The sequence below is a fragment of the Wyeomyia smithii genome, chromosome 3, assembly GCF_029784165.1.
Source record: "Wyeomyia smithii strain HCP4-BCI-WySm-NY-G18 chromosome 3, ASM2978416v1, whole genome shotgun sequence".
NCBI lineage: Eukaryota > Metazoa > Arthropoda > Insecta > Diptera > Culicidae > Wyeomyia > Wyeomyia smithii.
In genome coordinates, this window is record NC_073696.1 from 255,453,294 (window position 1) to 255,470,433 (window position 17,140).

A 17,140-nucleotide genomic window follows, 5' to 3' on the forward strand; every position below is an offset into this window, starting at 1 on the left:
AGCAGAGTTGGACAACGCCTTATGTGATTTGTTCAGCAATCTTCCAGTCACGACCATCTATCTAGGACATCAATACTGGGTGGACAGCAGTCAAACGAATCACCGAGTCTCAAGCCGTTCTGTTACCGGCGAGAATCTCTTTCGATCATGAAGGATTGCATCATGTTCAGCGATCGCATAGTAGTTCCAGCCGTATCCTGGTCGAATTCTGAAGTAGATTCATTGTATTTAACCTGATTCAAGCAGTTCTTCGAGAAATCCAGAATCATTCACATTCGTACTGCTCTCTACCATCCACAGTGTACCGCTCAACGGAAAAACAATGTGTTGGAATGAAAATCCCCAGCAGGAGTGATGTTTGGCCGACCAATGACGACTTATCTTGATTTGATTTGTCCTACGGAAATCCATCAAATAACAGGCCATCGGAGGTCAACTTCGCATTCACCTTTCGCCACAACTCTATCTGCTGAGGTCCACAAAAACACCAAACTGGACATGGCCACCTGAAATTATCAATAAAGCTTTTGTGATGAAGAACTGTAGTTCTACTAGATCAAGGTGTGGGACATTAGAAGTTCATTCGTGCACACGCAAATCAACTACGCGCTAGGTAGGATGACCGGTAACTAGTTCTGGTCCAAGTCGAATAATTCCTATTGACGATTCCGTCGATATCCTGAATGAAACAACCGAATGAAACAACCGGTTTCACCGACAATAGTTGTATCAACACCAATAGTATTTTCTCGAAAAGATAATTCCACCCAGGCACATGCTCAAGGCCACCAAGACTATTGGAGAAAATAGAGAACGAGATGCTTCCACCACATTATAAGATAGGTTATGTGGTATTATGAGTTGAAAAAAAAATAAAGATAAAGCATAACAAAAAGAAAAAAATGAGAAAAAAAATGATTATTTTCAACTTTGCTGGACGACAACTTTTTACTCCCAGGAGCCCCCGGGCTGGGTCTCTGTTTATTTTCAATGTTTGTGTATCTACTAGAAATGTCTGAAGAGTTTTCTTGCGATCTTCTGCGACCAAGCGATTTGGAACGTTCAATACATAAAATCAAAAATATTGTCACTCTAATTGAAGACTGGACACCTTAATAGGCAAATGAAAAGACCATTTTTTTGGCTGGGGACCAATCTCTTCAATTTTGAGCAAAATCGCTGTGTATTAGGGATTCCCCAAAAAATCGATGTTCAAAAAGTCAAGGTGCTCAACCCTAAATTGAAAGATAATGTTTTTTATAGCATTTTCGTAGTACATTTCGACTTTCTAATAAATCATTTTCAGGTTTCCTAAACGTGATTTATGAAAAAAAAAAACTTTTTGAAGCTACGAAACCATTCTTTTGCATTTTTTTGCAATTTTTTTTTATTTTTGTAGGGTTAATTTTGAATATTTTACATAGTTTGGTTCAGCATCGCATTCAGTTATTTGACTCACAGAGCCCATTAAACATTGCAAAAAAGTGAATTTTCCCATATGTTTTAGATAAAACCCTCGAAAACACATAGAAATAAAATTTTCAGTCCAAAACAGAAATTTTTACTGGGAAGCGGGATTTATGACGAAAATTTACATAAAAAAGATCTTTGTTATCTTATCGGGGGCTGAGATATAGCCATTTTTATATGTGATGAATACTTCGAAATTTCACAAATATTTCAAATTAACTTTTTCATTTTGGGAGATAAAAAATAACAATATTCAGAAAACATGCATTTTTGAGTGGCTGATAACTTAGTAGAAGGTTTAAAAATCCGGAAAAATTTGGGAAAAAAGTTAAAACTAAAATTTTGATTTTTTGTGTCTTTTTAAAGGAAACTTTATGTTGCGCGTATACGGAAGAGACATGCTGTCTTCGGAAAAGTTTCTTGGTTTAACATAACCTAAAACTTTGTCGAGAACTCTATCTCAAACTAATTAAAGAATAACTCTTATCTTACTCATTGGTGGATTAATCACCCATCATTCTATATTAAAAGATGTATTTTTGAATATCCTGAAACTTCTCCGAACATACGTTTTGGTTATAATCAACATTTAAATCACTATTTAGGTAATAAATCGCACAAACGGAAAAATGAAACACAGCGCAATGGAGATATTGAGCTTTAGTGGCATTTTTATGCAAAGGCTTAGTTTTCCATCACATGTAAAAATGTCAATATCTCAAATAACTGAATGCAATGTTGAATCATATAAAATTTTCAAAAGTAACCCTACAAAAATAAAAAAATATATGGATAAATGTAGAAATTGAGCAAAATTGCAAAAAGTGCGAAAGAAGTGGTTTCGTAGCTTTCAGTCATTTTTCCATTTGGGCAACCAGAAAACAATTTTCTAGAAAGTCGAAATGCTCTACAAAAATACTATAAATATCATTATCTTTTAATTTAGGGTTAAGCACCTTGACTTTTTCAACATCGAATTTTTTGTGACAACCTACTGTGTATACATTATTAGGGTTGCGGCGAGAAGGGTCATGTCAAATTACAAAAACCGACCATTTATTGGTCTAAAAGAAATGACTTGTGTAAAAATTCAGCTCAATCATGAAATTGGGAAAATCGAAAAAAAATCTTTTGATGCCAAATGAATTAAAAATGCAGAAAACGTCGAGATCTGGTGTTATCTCGAAAAAAAAATATTTTGGCTGAAAATCGTCTCTCTGGGACTTAGCCGCAGCCTACTAAAGAAAATTTTAAAATGACTCACAACTTACTCTAAACCATGATGTATAGAGACATGGTGTAACGATATGTCAAAAGCAGAATCGGCCATATTGGAAAAAATAAATTGCGAGCAGGTTTGTTTATAAACAACTAGGGCATACAAATTATCGCATCACAATATATACCATTTGGATGCATTTAAATTATAAATATGGCAATGCTACATTCCTTGCTACCAATATTCATTAATTTAAGAAACAATTTCCAACTTAAAACACCCGAATTTGCGGTATTCAATTGCCTAGTTAGTCAGGATATATCAACAAACACGAAAAAGTTATTTGCTGTTGCATAGTGATGTTTCGTCTCCAACCCTCCAAAGTGAAAAAACGCTTCCTCACCCCGCGCCTACTTTTTGATCAAACCGTTGCACCATGTTCTACTCATCATGCTCTAAACTACATGTAAATTATTCTAATGTTTATTAAGCATCTTGACTTGATTTTCATTAGGGTGGTTGATTTATTTTTTACTAGGGGCAAGTCTCAGAGAGACAATTTTCGGCCGAATTTTTTTTCTCGAGATAGCACCAGATCTCGATGTTTTATGAATTTTTAAGTCATTTGGCATCGAAATAAAATTTTGGATTCTTCCAATTTCATACACACCCCATTTTAAAGGGTCAAAAAATAACAACTTTGAGCGCTTCGTGGCACCCCCAAATCATACCCGATTGAGCTGGCCAATAAAAAGAATGTACATGGTCAGTTTTTGAAATTCGATGATGCTTTTCCTGCATAAAGCCAGACGTTTATAGTTTAAATCTCTTTCATTTGTAACATTCTGCTATTTTCCCTCGAAATATTTGAAATGTGTTTGAATTTAAGTGATTATAGTATAGAAGAAGTATGGTACCCTCCCAGCTGGTCTCGAGGTACGATGCTGGCCTAACAAGCCAGTTGTCGTAGGTTCGAGTCTCGGCTCGGGAGAGACTGTTAGTGTTATTAGGATCGTAGTGCTGGTCCCGCAATTGTCCTGTACACTTAACAGTTGGCTGCGAAGTCTGTGTATAATAAACAGAAGGTCGAATTCCGAATCGGAATGTAGCACCAAGGCTTTGCTTTGCTTTTTAGTATAGAAATATTTTTCACTGTTTCTACTGTTGCTCAAATTTAGTACAGTGGAACTTTGTTATATCGGTTTCGAAGGGACCATCGGCTCAAGAAAATATCGACTTATAGAACAAATTTATAAAATGTTAATTTTTGATTTACCTATTCTGCCCATAATCCAGAAATTGGCTAATATGCCATTTTCACCAAAATCGAGAAAACAGTTTCTCGTGACGGTAAACACCCTAAACAAGGTCCTTACATAAGCCGATTATCAAAAAATGCATTTGGGAAGGCAGCAAATGTGAAACAATTTTGACTAGTATCCAAAACAATTGAGAAGTTGGCTAATATCCAATATGTGACATGTTCACGAACCAGTGTATTATTACTGTACTCTGTTTCGTCTAACTTTCGAAAGTGTGTTGTAGGTTGTAGCTTGGTGATTACTGGCGACAGGTAAGCGATCGTGAGGCCCTTGCATCAAATTTGACTTTTTTACGAAGAATGTTTGATGCAACAGGAATTCATTTGTTGTGCTGCAAAACCCAATAATCAAAACGCGTGACTGTTTCCTTCTGTCATAAATATTTACATTAAAATACTATTTAGCTCTTTGATCAGAAGTAATGTTGAAGAGAAGATTCAGATTTCATTTTGGATTTAATGAGAGAAAATAGGAAAGTGGATTCTGAAATTATCATGAAAAATATTATTTTCGTTACATTGTTATAACGTTGCACGAAACAATTGTCTCCTCGTCCTTTTCGTCCTCACTTGTGCTTCCGTGTTGTTTAATTAAATTTAAAACCATTTTCATCACCAACGAGCACGATATAATTCACATCGTATAGATATTAGCCAAATTGCACACCGGTTTGTCAACTGATCTTTCGTTTATGATTGAAAATACTACAAGCTATACAGCCCTAGGGGTTGTATGAAATGGTGACGTAGGACTAAATATTTAATATATACTTTTACGAACTAATTTCATTTTTTGTCATATTGACTTACATTTTAAGTTTTAGTAAAGCGGGCAATGTATGTAGTTTCGCGGGAATGCGAAGATGAACGGGAATAGAAGGTGTGACTAGAATTAGAAAAAAATTTTCCCTCGTCCAGACGGGTCCGATAATAACCCAATAATCAAAACGCGTGACTGTTTCCTTCTGTCATAAATATTTACATTAAAATACTATTTAGCTCTTTGATCAGAAGTAATGTTGAAGAGAAGATTCAGATTTCATTTTGGATTTAATGAGAGAAAATAGGAAAGTGGATTCTGAAATTATCATGAAAAATATTATTTTCGTTACATTGTTATAACGTTGCACGAAACAATTGTCTCCTCGTCCTTTTCGTCCTCACTTGTGCTTCCGTGTTGTTTAATTAAATTTAAAACCATTTTCATCACCAACGAGCACGATATAATTCACATCGTATAGATATTAGCCAAATTGCACACCGGTTTGTCAACTGATCTTTCGTTTATGATTGAAAATACTACAAGCTATACAGCCCTAGGGGTTGTATGAAATGGTGACGTAGGACTAAATATTTAATATATACTTTTACGAACTAATTTCATTTTTTGTCATATTGACTTACATTTTAAGTTTTAGTAAAGCGGGCAATGTATGTAGTTTCGCGGGAATGCGAAGATGAACGGGAATAGAAGGTGTGACTAGAATTAGAAAAAAATTTTCCCTCGTCCAGACGGGTCCGGTCTGGACGAGGGAAATTTTTTTCTAATTCTAGTCACACCTTCTATTCCCGTTCATCTTCGCATTCCCGCGAAACTACATACATTGCTCGCTTTACTAGTATTTAATATATGCTAAACTAAATATTATTATATGCTGCGCTTAACTGTTCATAGGTGACACTACCGTTTATTTTTGATAGTCGTTATTTTAAAACTAACGATGCATGAATACATGAAAATTTTACACTAGTAGTAGTTGCGAAAATTCTCATAACTCTTATCTTAAAGCATCTATAGTTCTGAAAAGAACCGATTCCATAATATTCAGTTGAAAATTCGTGCTACAGAACGCTGATAATCGCACCATGAATATTTTGAGTTGACTCGTATGCAGCTCTCGTTTCTCAATGTCGCGTACCTTCAACAGCTGCACTGCTCTCGCTTATGTGTAACAAACTAAACTGAAGCTGAATTTTCTACACGCAGTCTTTTGTATCGAGTTCAGAGCAGATTTTTGCAATTAAGGCGTGGCTACGTAGCTTCGAGAAAGAGGAACAAACCAAAACACCTTCGATACTACTGAGTGATTTTCATAAGCATCAAAAGAAAGGTTTTGCTTTCCCGATGCGCAAATCACTCTGGTTCTTAGATTAACTAATTTTCGTTTCTAACATTTGAAGAATAACGGTATTCGAGTGAACACAAACAAACAATTAAACCGGAAAATCACTCAATTTAGCAGTGCAAATTCTTGAAATGAGGGTTATATCTTGTTGTGATAAACTATTCATAGGTAACACTACCGTTTATATTTGGTGCGTCCTGGTCGTTATTGTAAAAATGATTATTTAGAAATAGATAAAAATTTCACACTAGTAGTAGTTGTGAAAATTCTCATAACTCTTATCTTCATCATCTTATAGTTCTGAAAAGAACCGATTTCATAATCTTCAGCTCGAAATGTAGCTACAGAATGCTGATGATCACACCACCACCGGTAGCATCGATTATTTTGTTGGCCGCGTATAAAATTTGCTCTCCGCTGTGCCCTCCAGCAGCTGTGCCAGCAAAATATCCTGCAGCGTACGATGGTTATTGGTGCTGCCGTGTGCAGAATACAGGTAACATGCTCCGCGGTGCCTGGAAGTTGACTCGTATGCAGCTCTCGTTTCTCAATGTCGCAAAGCTTTAACAGCTGCACCGCACTCGCTATTGTGGAACAAACTAAACTGAAGCTGAATTTTCCACACACAATCTTTTGTATCGAGTTCAGCGTCGATATTTACCATTAAGGCGTGGCCACGTAACTTATAGAAAGAAAGAGAAACAATCCAATACATCTTCAATACTACTGAGTGATTTTCATAAGCATCAAAAGAAAGTTTTTGCTTTCCCGCTGCGAAAATCACTCTGGTTCTTTAAATTAACTAATTTTCGTTTCTTATGTTTGACTGATAACGGTGTTCGAGTGGGCACAAACATACAATTAAACCGGAAAATCACTCAATTTAGCAGTGGAAATTCTTGAAATAAGGTTTATGTCTTGTTGTGATAAACTATTCATAGGCAACACTACCGTTTATCTTTGGTGCGCCCTGGTCGTTATTGTAAAAATGATTATTGAGAAATAGATGGACATTTCACACTAGGAGTAGTTGTGAAAATTCTCGTAACTCTTATCTTCAAGCATTTATAGTTCTAAAAAGAACCGATTCGATAATCTTCAGCTCGAAATGTATGCTACAGAATGCTGATAATCACACCACCACCGGTAGCATCGATAAAATATAAAATTTGCTCTCCGCTGTGCCCTCCAGCAGCTGTGCCAGCAAAATATCCTGCAGCGTTCAATGGTTATTATTGCTGCCGTGTGCAGAATACAGGTAACATGCTCCGCGGTGCCTGGAAGTTGACTCGTATGCAGCTCTCGTTTCTCAATGTCGCAAAGCTTTAACGGCTGCACCGCACTCGCTATTGTGGAACAAACTAAACTGAAGCTGAATTTTCCACACGCAGTCTTTTGTATCGAGTTCAGCGTAGATTTTTACCATTAAGGCGTGGCCACGCAGCTTAGACAAAGACAAACAAACCAAAACACTTTGTTGAGTCAAAATATGTAGGCAGTGGAATTTATTTAGTCCATGTTATTGTTATCTGTGCTTGGGAAGCAAGCCAAGAACAAGGGAAATGTATGGGAAAGCTTGACCTTGGAACTTTTCACCTTTTTCCACCATTAAGCAGTAAAGCAACTATGTTGAACATAATATCCAAAAATTGTTACACATTTTATCTATCCACCGAAATATAAATGACTAAGATGCATTAAGTCGTTCGCTTGCTATAACCGTTTGAAATCTGACGCAACATTTGCCAGTTTCATTTTCATTTTCACAAAGTGTAATCTAGTATAGAAAACAAAGACGTAGTCCTACGTCAAAAAAAAAAAACGGCTACTGCGCTAAAAATACGTGGCGGATAGAATTTTCCTGCAGATTTTTCTGTTTCAACTCAACGGCAAGGTTCCAGCATATATGAAGGGTGATATAAAACAGTTGTCATGGACAGTCTAATATGTAGTACCGACAAAAAACTTTGAACTGCGTTTTTCTTGATTTGATGCCTATGGCATATTAGCCAATTTTTGAATAATGGGCAGTATTAGAGTAGTGTAGATTATTTTTTTGTTATTTCAAACTTCAACATCTCGATGACTTCTTCTCTATAAAGAAAAATTGCTCCAAAAAATGAAAAACTTAGAGTATTTCGCTGAAACCTCCCCACGGAATTATGACACTGGCCAACAAAATGAAAAAAAGTGCACTCCAAAAGCTCAAACCGGGAAACAGGAAAAATTATAGCTATTCAACCATTTTTATGAATTTTGGTGCCCCTACCCATTACCAAAACGTGTCAACTTACGTGAGAGCTCGCATAGTAATTGCTCGCCGGGTTCGTAGCTTCAGCGTTGTGTTCACGGGAAAACTCATTTAGGTGACTGAAAAACAGATAGTGGCTAGGGACACCCAAATTTGTGTTGATCAGTGTTATTGGCGATAAGATTAACAGAAGAATGTTTCTGGGAGTAATAAAAGAAAAAAAAGAAGGATGAAAAGCGTACACACAAGCACGGGTAATAAAATCGGCATATCAGTTACTCTCAATACTGATAAAAAGGTTAACATTCAAGGTCACGAGGCAAATAAATAATTTCGCAATTAATGCAAGAAATTTCACAACACTGTGTTTGCCTCATTTTTAATCCGACTTACACCGTGTAAAGTGCACCAATACAAACACGATTAGATGAACCTGTTAAGAGCCAGTTCGCAAGACATTGATGAAATTTTAAAATATCACTTTTGAGAAATTGTAGTAATTGAACCGTTATCACCAAAATAGTTCAAATTTTCAAACTCGTGGGGGGGGGACGAATTAGCTTAGTTATATTTGGTATCTGCTTAGACCAAAAGACAATAGAAGTTCTGCTGGGGCCGCGCACAAATGTGTGTAGTTTATTTTAAAAGAGTACCATGTTGTTTATCACCGATTTGAGCCAACAGACAGTAGAAAGCTATTGGAGCAACCCACAGGTGTGTGTGGTATATCTCATCGAAATATAGAATATTATATTACACGATGAGGACCGGATTTAAACCACCATACCCTAGGAAGACTGTTGGGGCCACGCACACATGTGTGTGATTTACCCAAAAAAATCAAATTTTAATATATTTTAATTTTTGAAACCTGGGTAAACCAACAAGCAATAAGAATAATAATATCAAGAGTATTAAATCCTACGATTTGAAACCAGTTTAAGCCAACAGCTTACAATCACATATACTGTTGAAACCAGGCATACGCGTGTGTGTGGTTTGAATCATAAATTATACAAATTTCTTTATAATTGTATATTAAGTTAATATTTAAAGAAATAAAACAAAAATTGGCAAAACAGGAATAGATGAAGGCATTAGTATTGGTGGAAAGGTATTGGTCATCCCTCTCAATAAAAACAGCGCGAATATTTTTCTTAGTCAACACAACAAAAGGAAATATACCTAATGAATATTAAATTAAGCAAAGCTCATACATTCAAAGCACAAATAGTAGAAAAAATGCCTATAAGCACGAGTAACAACATGTTATTCTAAATCAATTTACAATTTTAAGGTCAAGATTTATATCATGTCTAAGAGCAACCGTGTTTTTCAAAAGCTAACGAAATCATAGAAAGGGAAAGAGGTGAAAGTCATCAGATTGAATCTTAAATTTAGAGTGGAAATTTATTAATTATCTTAATCTTACAATAATGAATATCAAAAAAAAAAAAAAAATTGGATATTCGAGGCTGAAAATCTGGGCTTGAACAGGTGGAAGTCTGGATTAATTTGCACTCATCTTGTGGAAACACAAGATGAGATGACCGTTTTTTTAATGTCACTTCTTGTTTCTAAAAAAACTTCAGTGAAGAATCTCAATTTTTTTTTCAATATTTTTAAAAGAAAATTCAGACAATTTCCTAAAAGATTACTTTGATTACTTTTCTATTCTTGTCATTACCGAAAGATCCTGAGACGGATGGGAGTTCAGGAGCAAAAAACGAGCAACCGTGTCAATCACGAAAATTATATTATTTCTTAAGCCTGTAGTACACTCTTTGCCTAATGGTCAAATATTTGACCTTCTGACATAATGGTTAAATTTATTTGACATCATAGTTGCTGTTTGCCCGTGTTTGCCCCATGTTAAAATTTGAGAGTGACAAACAATTATCTTTGACCAAATTTTTATCTGTCAAAAAGTGACAAATATTTGACGCTTGGTCAAAGAATGTAATACAGGTTTTAGTCACCTATCAACTCAAGCTTCCCTACTGACAGAATGCCATCAAAACTGGATGACGGATTGTTATTGCTCTGTAATATTTCCTAATACACAATGAAGCGTCACATTTTTGTTACACTTCACTGAGCTTAAGTGACAAAGTAAAAAGGAGTCCTTTCTACTGATCGCTGATTAGCACGACCTATATCTATGTTCCGTCCTAAGCCGTTTCAAGCCAACCGTAACGAAACCGCCATGTGCGCGACATTCTATCATTCCTCGCTTGGTAGGGAACCGAGAGTGCGTTCTTTTCCACGTGATTTGCTGCAACTTGATATTGAGGTAATCATTTGTACCAACTGAAAGCGCTCTATAAAATTTATCCATGTAAGGTCCGGCTGCAGCAATCAGTCTGCCATGCTCGTGGAATTGCCTGACGCGAGCGTCTTTCATTTCCTGAATAGATAATCATAAGACGACTTCGTGATTCCTAAATCTCAATTTATTTATTTTTGCCCTTATTTTTGTTCTATTACTAGCTGCATAATTATTGCGCACTACAGTGCTTCCATATCCAAAGCACGTAGATCTTGCTTGTTTCGAAATTATATTATATTATAATAGTGCCAGTTCCATTCCGTCGGACAGGCGACTGCACTTGCCATTAGTCAATATGGACAGACACATCCCTCGGCACAATGTAAATTTACTTTTCTAAGCAAATTTCTAGTCAAGTAGCACCATTTACATGCACTCACTGATACGGCATCGCACTGGGATGCGATTAAGTCACCGCCCGTTCACCGTTATGCGCCCAGTGGTTAGAATACATTGTACCTTTCTATGGAGTATGCGATTAACGCTCTCAAGCCACGTGGGTATAATCTAAAACATTTTCTGACTCCTCGCAACATTAACTCTTCAATTCACAAAACAAAAATGACTCATGTTTATGTTCCATCCGCTTCCTCATTTCCTCATTGCAGAGGCATCAGTTCCACAGTTCGACGATGCATCGAAAAGGAAACGGGCAAAGAGTTCGCGGCCAAAATCATCGACCTTGGAGCGGCGGAATCAAACGATTCCAATCACATGCTGGAAGCGACCCGGCAGGAGATCCAGATTTTGCGCCAGGTCATGGGACACAAGTTTATCAGTGAGTATAGTATGGCCTTGTCCTGGCCAGTCTAGTCCAGTAGTAGTAAACAAACGAACGCCGACACGTGGCGCAATCCAGTTCGCACATTTTGGCTAAGTTTGAACTGCAAATTAGCTAGTTTAGAGTGGTTTCAGGCGACCAATTATCGGTTCCGATGAAATGTGTTGGAAGTATTTCGGTTCAGTTTGAGGCTGTTGCTTTTTAACGTCGGTCGGCTGGATTGTTGTCGCGTTTTCGTTGTCGCTTTGATTTGTGATATTTAACTTTGTCGTAATCTGTTTATTTCCATGCTGCTGAATGTCTCCAGTCGAACTGCAAGATGTGTTCGAATCGGATGCCTTCATTTTTCTGGTCTTCGAACTCTGCAGGCAGGGCGAACTGTTCGACTATCTGACCTCGGTGGTGACACTGTCGGAGAAAAAGTCCCGTTACATTATGAGGTAAGAATCGGGTGAAATTATTGTGAAAACCTGGAAAAAAATTTTGAGTCGAGGAAGGAACTGGTACTTCGATTTAACCAGCACAAAAAAAACAGAGAACAAAGAAATTCAGTATAGTCGCGAAAATCAAATAATATACAATAAAATATACCTAATCAAACATATAAAAACGAGGAAAAAATCTAGAAAATCAATTCGGATATCCAAACCATCTGTTGACTGTTGATGTTGGCCAAATAAAGAAATGACCAAATAACCATGAATATTAAAAATGAAGAAATGTGGAAGAAAACCAAAATTAAAATTTAAAAGAACAGTTCTCTATTCTTTCAACCAGCCTGCCGAGAAAAATTAAAAAATAGGTAAACTAGGAAACCAAGAAAATCGAATCAACAAGAAAACCACAAAATCTAAAATAAATCTGAGAAATTCAATAGAATCCAGAAAACTATAGAAACCAAGAAGTTTGGAATATTACTAAAATAAAGAAATATGAAAACCACCCCCCCCCCCCCAAAAAAAAATACAAAAAAACCGAGATCAAGATTACAAGAAACCCAGAACAACAAATAAAGGCAACCAAGAAGTATGAAAAGCCACGAAAATTGAAAAAAAAACTTTGAATTGGGAACATAAAAAAACGAAAACACCAAAAAAAACGAGAAAATTAAAAAAAATAACAAGGAAATCAAGTAATTGAATAGAACTAATTAAACCTAATAATTATAAAAAAATTCATGAAAATTTACTAACAAGAACACCAAGAAAACGAAAATAAAATTGAAAAAATCACAAAAACTCTGTAAAATTAGGGAAATTAAGGAAAGCAAAACAAAGGCTGCAAAATTTGGGAAATTCAAATAAAAAATGTTTTCTTAGAAGAAGAGTAATGAATTAAGAAAACCGAACATTCGAGCACATTAAAAACAAAGACACAAAAATTAACGAGATTACAATAAAACCTGAAAATCAAAAATATTGAAAACATTCGATATCTAAGTATGATATAAAAGCCAGGATAACAGAAAAAAAGATAACAAAAGAGATTAAAAAATCAAGCTAAGCAAACTGAAACTAGGCAATAAAAAGCTTCAAACCCATAAAATGAGCAAAACCAAACAAAACTGAAAAATTAAACTAAGCAATACAAGCGAACTTCGATATAAGGTACCCTCGTTATAAAGTACCTTCGATATAGCGTCACTCGATATAAGGTACATTTTACCTCGATATAAGGTACACATTTTCATTATGTTACAAATAACTCCGAAATTGGTATGGAAACTTCTATAAACAATATATTGGTTATCTTGCAACGTCTCTGGTTACCATTAACCATTTGGGGAGTGTCCGTAAAATACTCCACACTTAGCGGAAGTTTGAAAACCCGTCCGAAAAATTCAATTTTGCTGAAAAAACATGATATAGTGTGGTTTAACATTGATGGGAACGGAGGAGCTGATAAAAAAAATTTACTTAAAGTTTGATCCCTGGAGAATTTGTTTGAAATTTTAAAAGACAAAATTTTATTAGAACTCGGATTGCTAGTAATGTTTCAAATACGTGCATTTTTTATCAAAAACATCATAATACCCATGAAAAAGTTGAAAATATGCTTAAGGTATGTTCGGCAGAATGATGTATTTCTCAAATATGTAAAAATGTTCAGAATACACTAAGGTCACTTTTTACGCGGGGCATGCATTTCAAATTTGTATGGGCCCGCGTAAAAAACGACTTTTTTGAGTTGCAAATATAACAAAGAACACTGCCCTAAAACGTTAAAACCTCGTTTGAATATGATAGTGGTTAATCTAGAGACCAAAATTCAATATCTTAAATTTTGAGTATTCACACCAAAAATTGTGAATTTTTTTTAAAACTGATATATGATCACTCGTGGCCTAAAACGGAAAACGTGATTGAAATGAGGTCGATATCTTGTACCGTTTTTGAGTAATGGCAACCCGCGTAAAAAGCGATCTTATTGTATAGTGGGCCTCTGAAACCTCACCCAAAAAAGTTGATTGGTAATTTTTGATTTTCAAACATTTTAAGAATGTGTGTATAAAACTACCTGTATGTGGTCAATATTCAGGAGATAAAATCAAAGCGTCTTCAGCAAAAATTTTCGGCATAATATTATCTACAGCTTTGCTAAAGACTTAACTTTGATTTAATAAGTAATTAATCCCCTCAAGATAAACAAAAACTTTGTTGAATGCACTATAGCATTTTAATAGCATTTTCACACTCAAAAGGTTGACAATCACGTTTTTCACGTTTTAAACCAGTGTGCAAAGTGCAACTTTAGGCCACCCTTATGTGTAAAGAAAAGTAAGTTCAAACGGTCATTTTTGGATGAAATGAAGAAAATGCAGATTCCGAAATCCTGAAGGACGAGGAAATCATTGAAAAAGTTGTCAACCCGTAAGCAGATATTCATGGTTCTTATACATCGGACCAAAAAATAAGTAACAACGAGAAGAAGAAAAAATGAAGCAGTTTCAATAAAAAGTCTGTACGAATGTAAATTAATGTTGAAAGAAATAGTGATAATAACGTAACGGTTTGATTTTTTCTTTTTTTCTAGACATACTTTTCTTGACATACTTTTTGGAAATAAACTTTTACACGCGGCTAAAGATCTCCTAAAAAGCCAAAAAAAAAAACTATGTGTTTCAAATTGTTTTAATAACAAGTTGATTAACACTTATAGTTGGATTCTTGTCTCAAAATAAACTATACGTAGACAAATGACAACAAAATAAAGTATTTGAAGCCCTATTGTTGAAAATGTTTCATGATTCGATAAAAGGTACAATTCGATATAAGGTACAACTTAAAAATCGAAATGTACCTTATATCGAAGTTTGCCTGTATTGATAAAAAGAAAGTAGTAAAGAAAACTAAGATAACTACTGAAGAAGGAAGCAAGATATTTAAGCACCCAAAGATCACAAAAAATTGACGAGAAACTGACAGAATTAACAGACTTGACAAAACTAGAAGGGAGCGAAAATTAATTCAACTCAGAGAGCCAACCGACCAAGAACAATTAAATCGAAAATCGAAAAGAAAATGGTTCTTAGAATGCTAACAGATGAAACAATGCCAAGAAAACAAGAAATGAGAATGAATAGAGAGCAAAAAACGAAAAAATTTGAGCGAGAACAAAAAAAATATTAAAAAACTAAATAAGGAGTTAGCAAAAAAAAAAAAATTCAATAAAGAAGAACAGGATCATAAAAAATCAAGCCCAAGAAAATGAGATAGTTAGAAGAAAATATGAGGAAGCAAGAAAATTAAGCACTCAAAAATCACCAAAAACCAACAAAGAATTCTCAAACGAAAAATCTAGAAGAGAGTGAAAGTGAAATCAATTAAGAGAACCTAACAACCAAGAACATTGAAAACGAAGAAATACAAGAAGAACAAGAAAATTAATGAAACCAAAACTATAACAAACCAGAGAAGGGGCCATCCACATACCACGTGGACAGCTTTGGGGGGGGGGGGGGGGTCTGTGTGATATTCACGGTCCAAACAAAATTTTTAGAATTTATATGGGCAGTTGTCCAAGGGGGGGGGGTGTTTTAAAATCTTTAAAAAACTGTAAAAATATATAAAAAAAACAATGCCATCAAAAAAAAAAAAATAACGATAAGAGTAAAAAAATCAAACTAAAAAAGCTGAAACTAGACAACAAAAACCTAAAAAAGCCTAAAAAATTAGCATAAACAAAGAAAAATAAAAAAAAACTGAAAAAGGATTAAAAAAATAAAAAACTGCAAAAAAAAAACACAAGAAAACGTGAATCATAAACCTAGCTCAGGAAAATTAAAAGAAAGGAAAATTAAGGACACGATAATTACCATAATCCAAAGAGGAAATCTAAAACGACAAATCTAAAAGAGAGCGAAATTTTAGTCGAATAAGAGAATCAAGCAACCATGAACATTAGAAATGAAGAAGAAAATAGGGATCTAAGAGCACTCACAGATGAAAAAATGGCAAAAAAAATCAAGAAATGAAAACGAATCAAACTAAGAAAACTAAAACTAGATAGTAAAAAAACTAAAACAGCCAAACAAATATTAACAAAAAAAAAAATAAAAAAAAACTGTAAAAGGAGTCAAGGAAAAATGAAAATTTCAAAAAATAGTAACTCTAGAAAAATAAGGAAACTAGGATCATCAAAAAATGCTCAATAAAACTAAGAAAATGAGAGAATTTTAAAGAGCAAGCAAGAAAGTAAGGAAAACAAAGATAACCAAAAACCAACGAAGAAATCTTAAACGTCAAATCTGAAGTGAGTGAAAATTGAAATCATTTAAGAGAACCTAACAATCAGGAACATTGAAAACGAAGAAATGCAAGAAGAACAAGAAAATAAATGAAACCAAAATATTGAAAATATATCAAAAAACAAGGTCAAGAAAACAAAAAAAGGTAGCGATAATAGAGCAAAAAAATCAGGCTAAGAAAACCGAAACCAGGCAATATAAAACCTTAAAAAAAATTTTGAAAATAAGAGCAAGACAACAAGAAATAACAAAACACTTAAAAAGGAGTCAAAAAAACTAAGAGGTGCTAAATAAGCTAATTAAGGAGAAAAGATTCCCAAAAGCCAACGAAAAAATCTAAAACGAAAAATCTAGAAGGTAGCGAAAATTGAATCAAAACCAAACAACCAACAACTTTAAAAAAGAAGAAATCCAAGAAAATCAAGATAATTACCAAACGCAGCTCCAGAATAAAATCGAATATGTAGTTAGAAAAATAATCAAAAAAATACAAAAAAAAAACATTTGAGCAACAGAATTAGGAAAATCAAGGTAATTAAAAAACAAGAAAATAATATGTAACAAAAATAAGCAAAAAAAACTAAAATTTAAAATTGTGATGAAATTTAGTTAGCCGAGAAAAATTAAAAGAAGGAAGTAATTCAAGAATCGAAAATTAGGATCAACAATCAAGGTTTTAAATGTGAAGATCTGAAAAATAAAAAAAATCAAGTACATACTGAAGAAAATTGGGGAAATCAAGTAAATGAATAAAACCATAAAATCAAGGTAATTTGAAAAAAAAAAAATAATAATCAGAAAACATGCAAACAAAAAAAAATCAAGAAAATGAACAAAATCGAGACAATCACAAAAACTTAAAAAGCATAAGGAAACTGAGAAAGGCAAAATCTAGA

At 34.4% G+C, this 17,140-nt stretch overlaps 1 protein-coding gene across 4 annotated transcripts in view; it reads left to right on the top strand.

Annotated features, from left to right (window-relative positions):
- Nucleotides 1-17,140, top strand: part of LOC129729819 (phosphorylase b kinase gamma catalytic chain, skeletal muscle/heart isoform) — a 43,933-nt gene that overhangs the window by 4,764 nt on the left and 22,029 nt on the right. For all 4 annotated transcript variants that reach the window (XM_055688654.1, XM_055688655.1, XM_055688656.1 and 1 more), the window contains exons 2-3: nt 11,325-11,494; nt 11,805-11,937. In XM_055688654.1, coding sequence (XP_055544629.1) covers nt 11,325-11,494; nt 11,805-11,937 — 303 coding nt within the window. The remainder of the gene's footprint in view (nt 1-11,324; nt 11,495-11,804; nt 11,938-17,140) is intronic.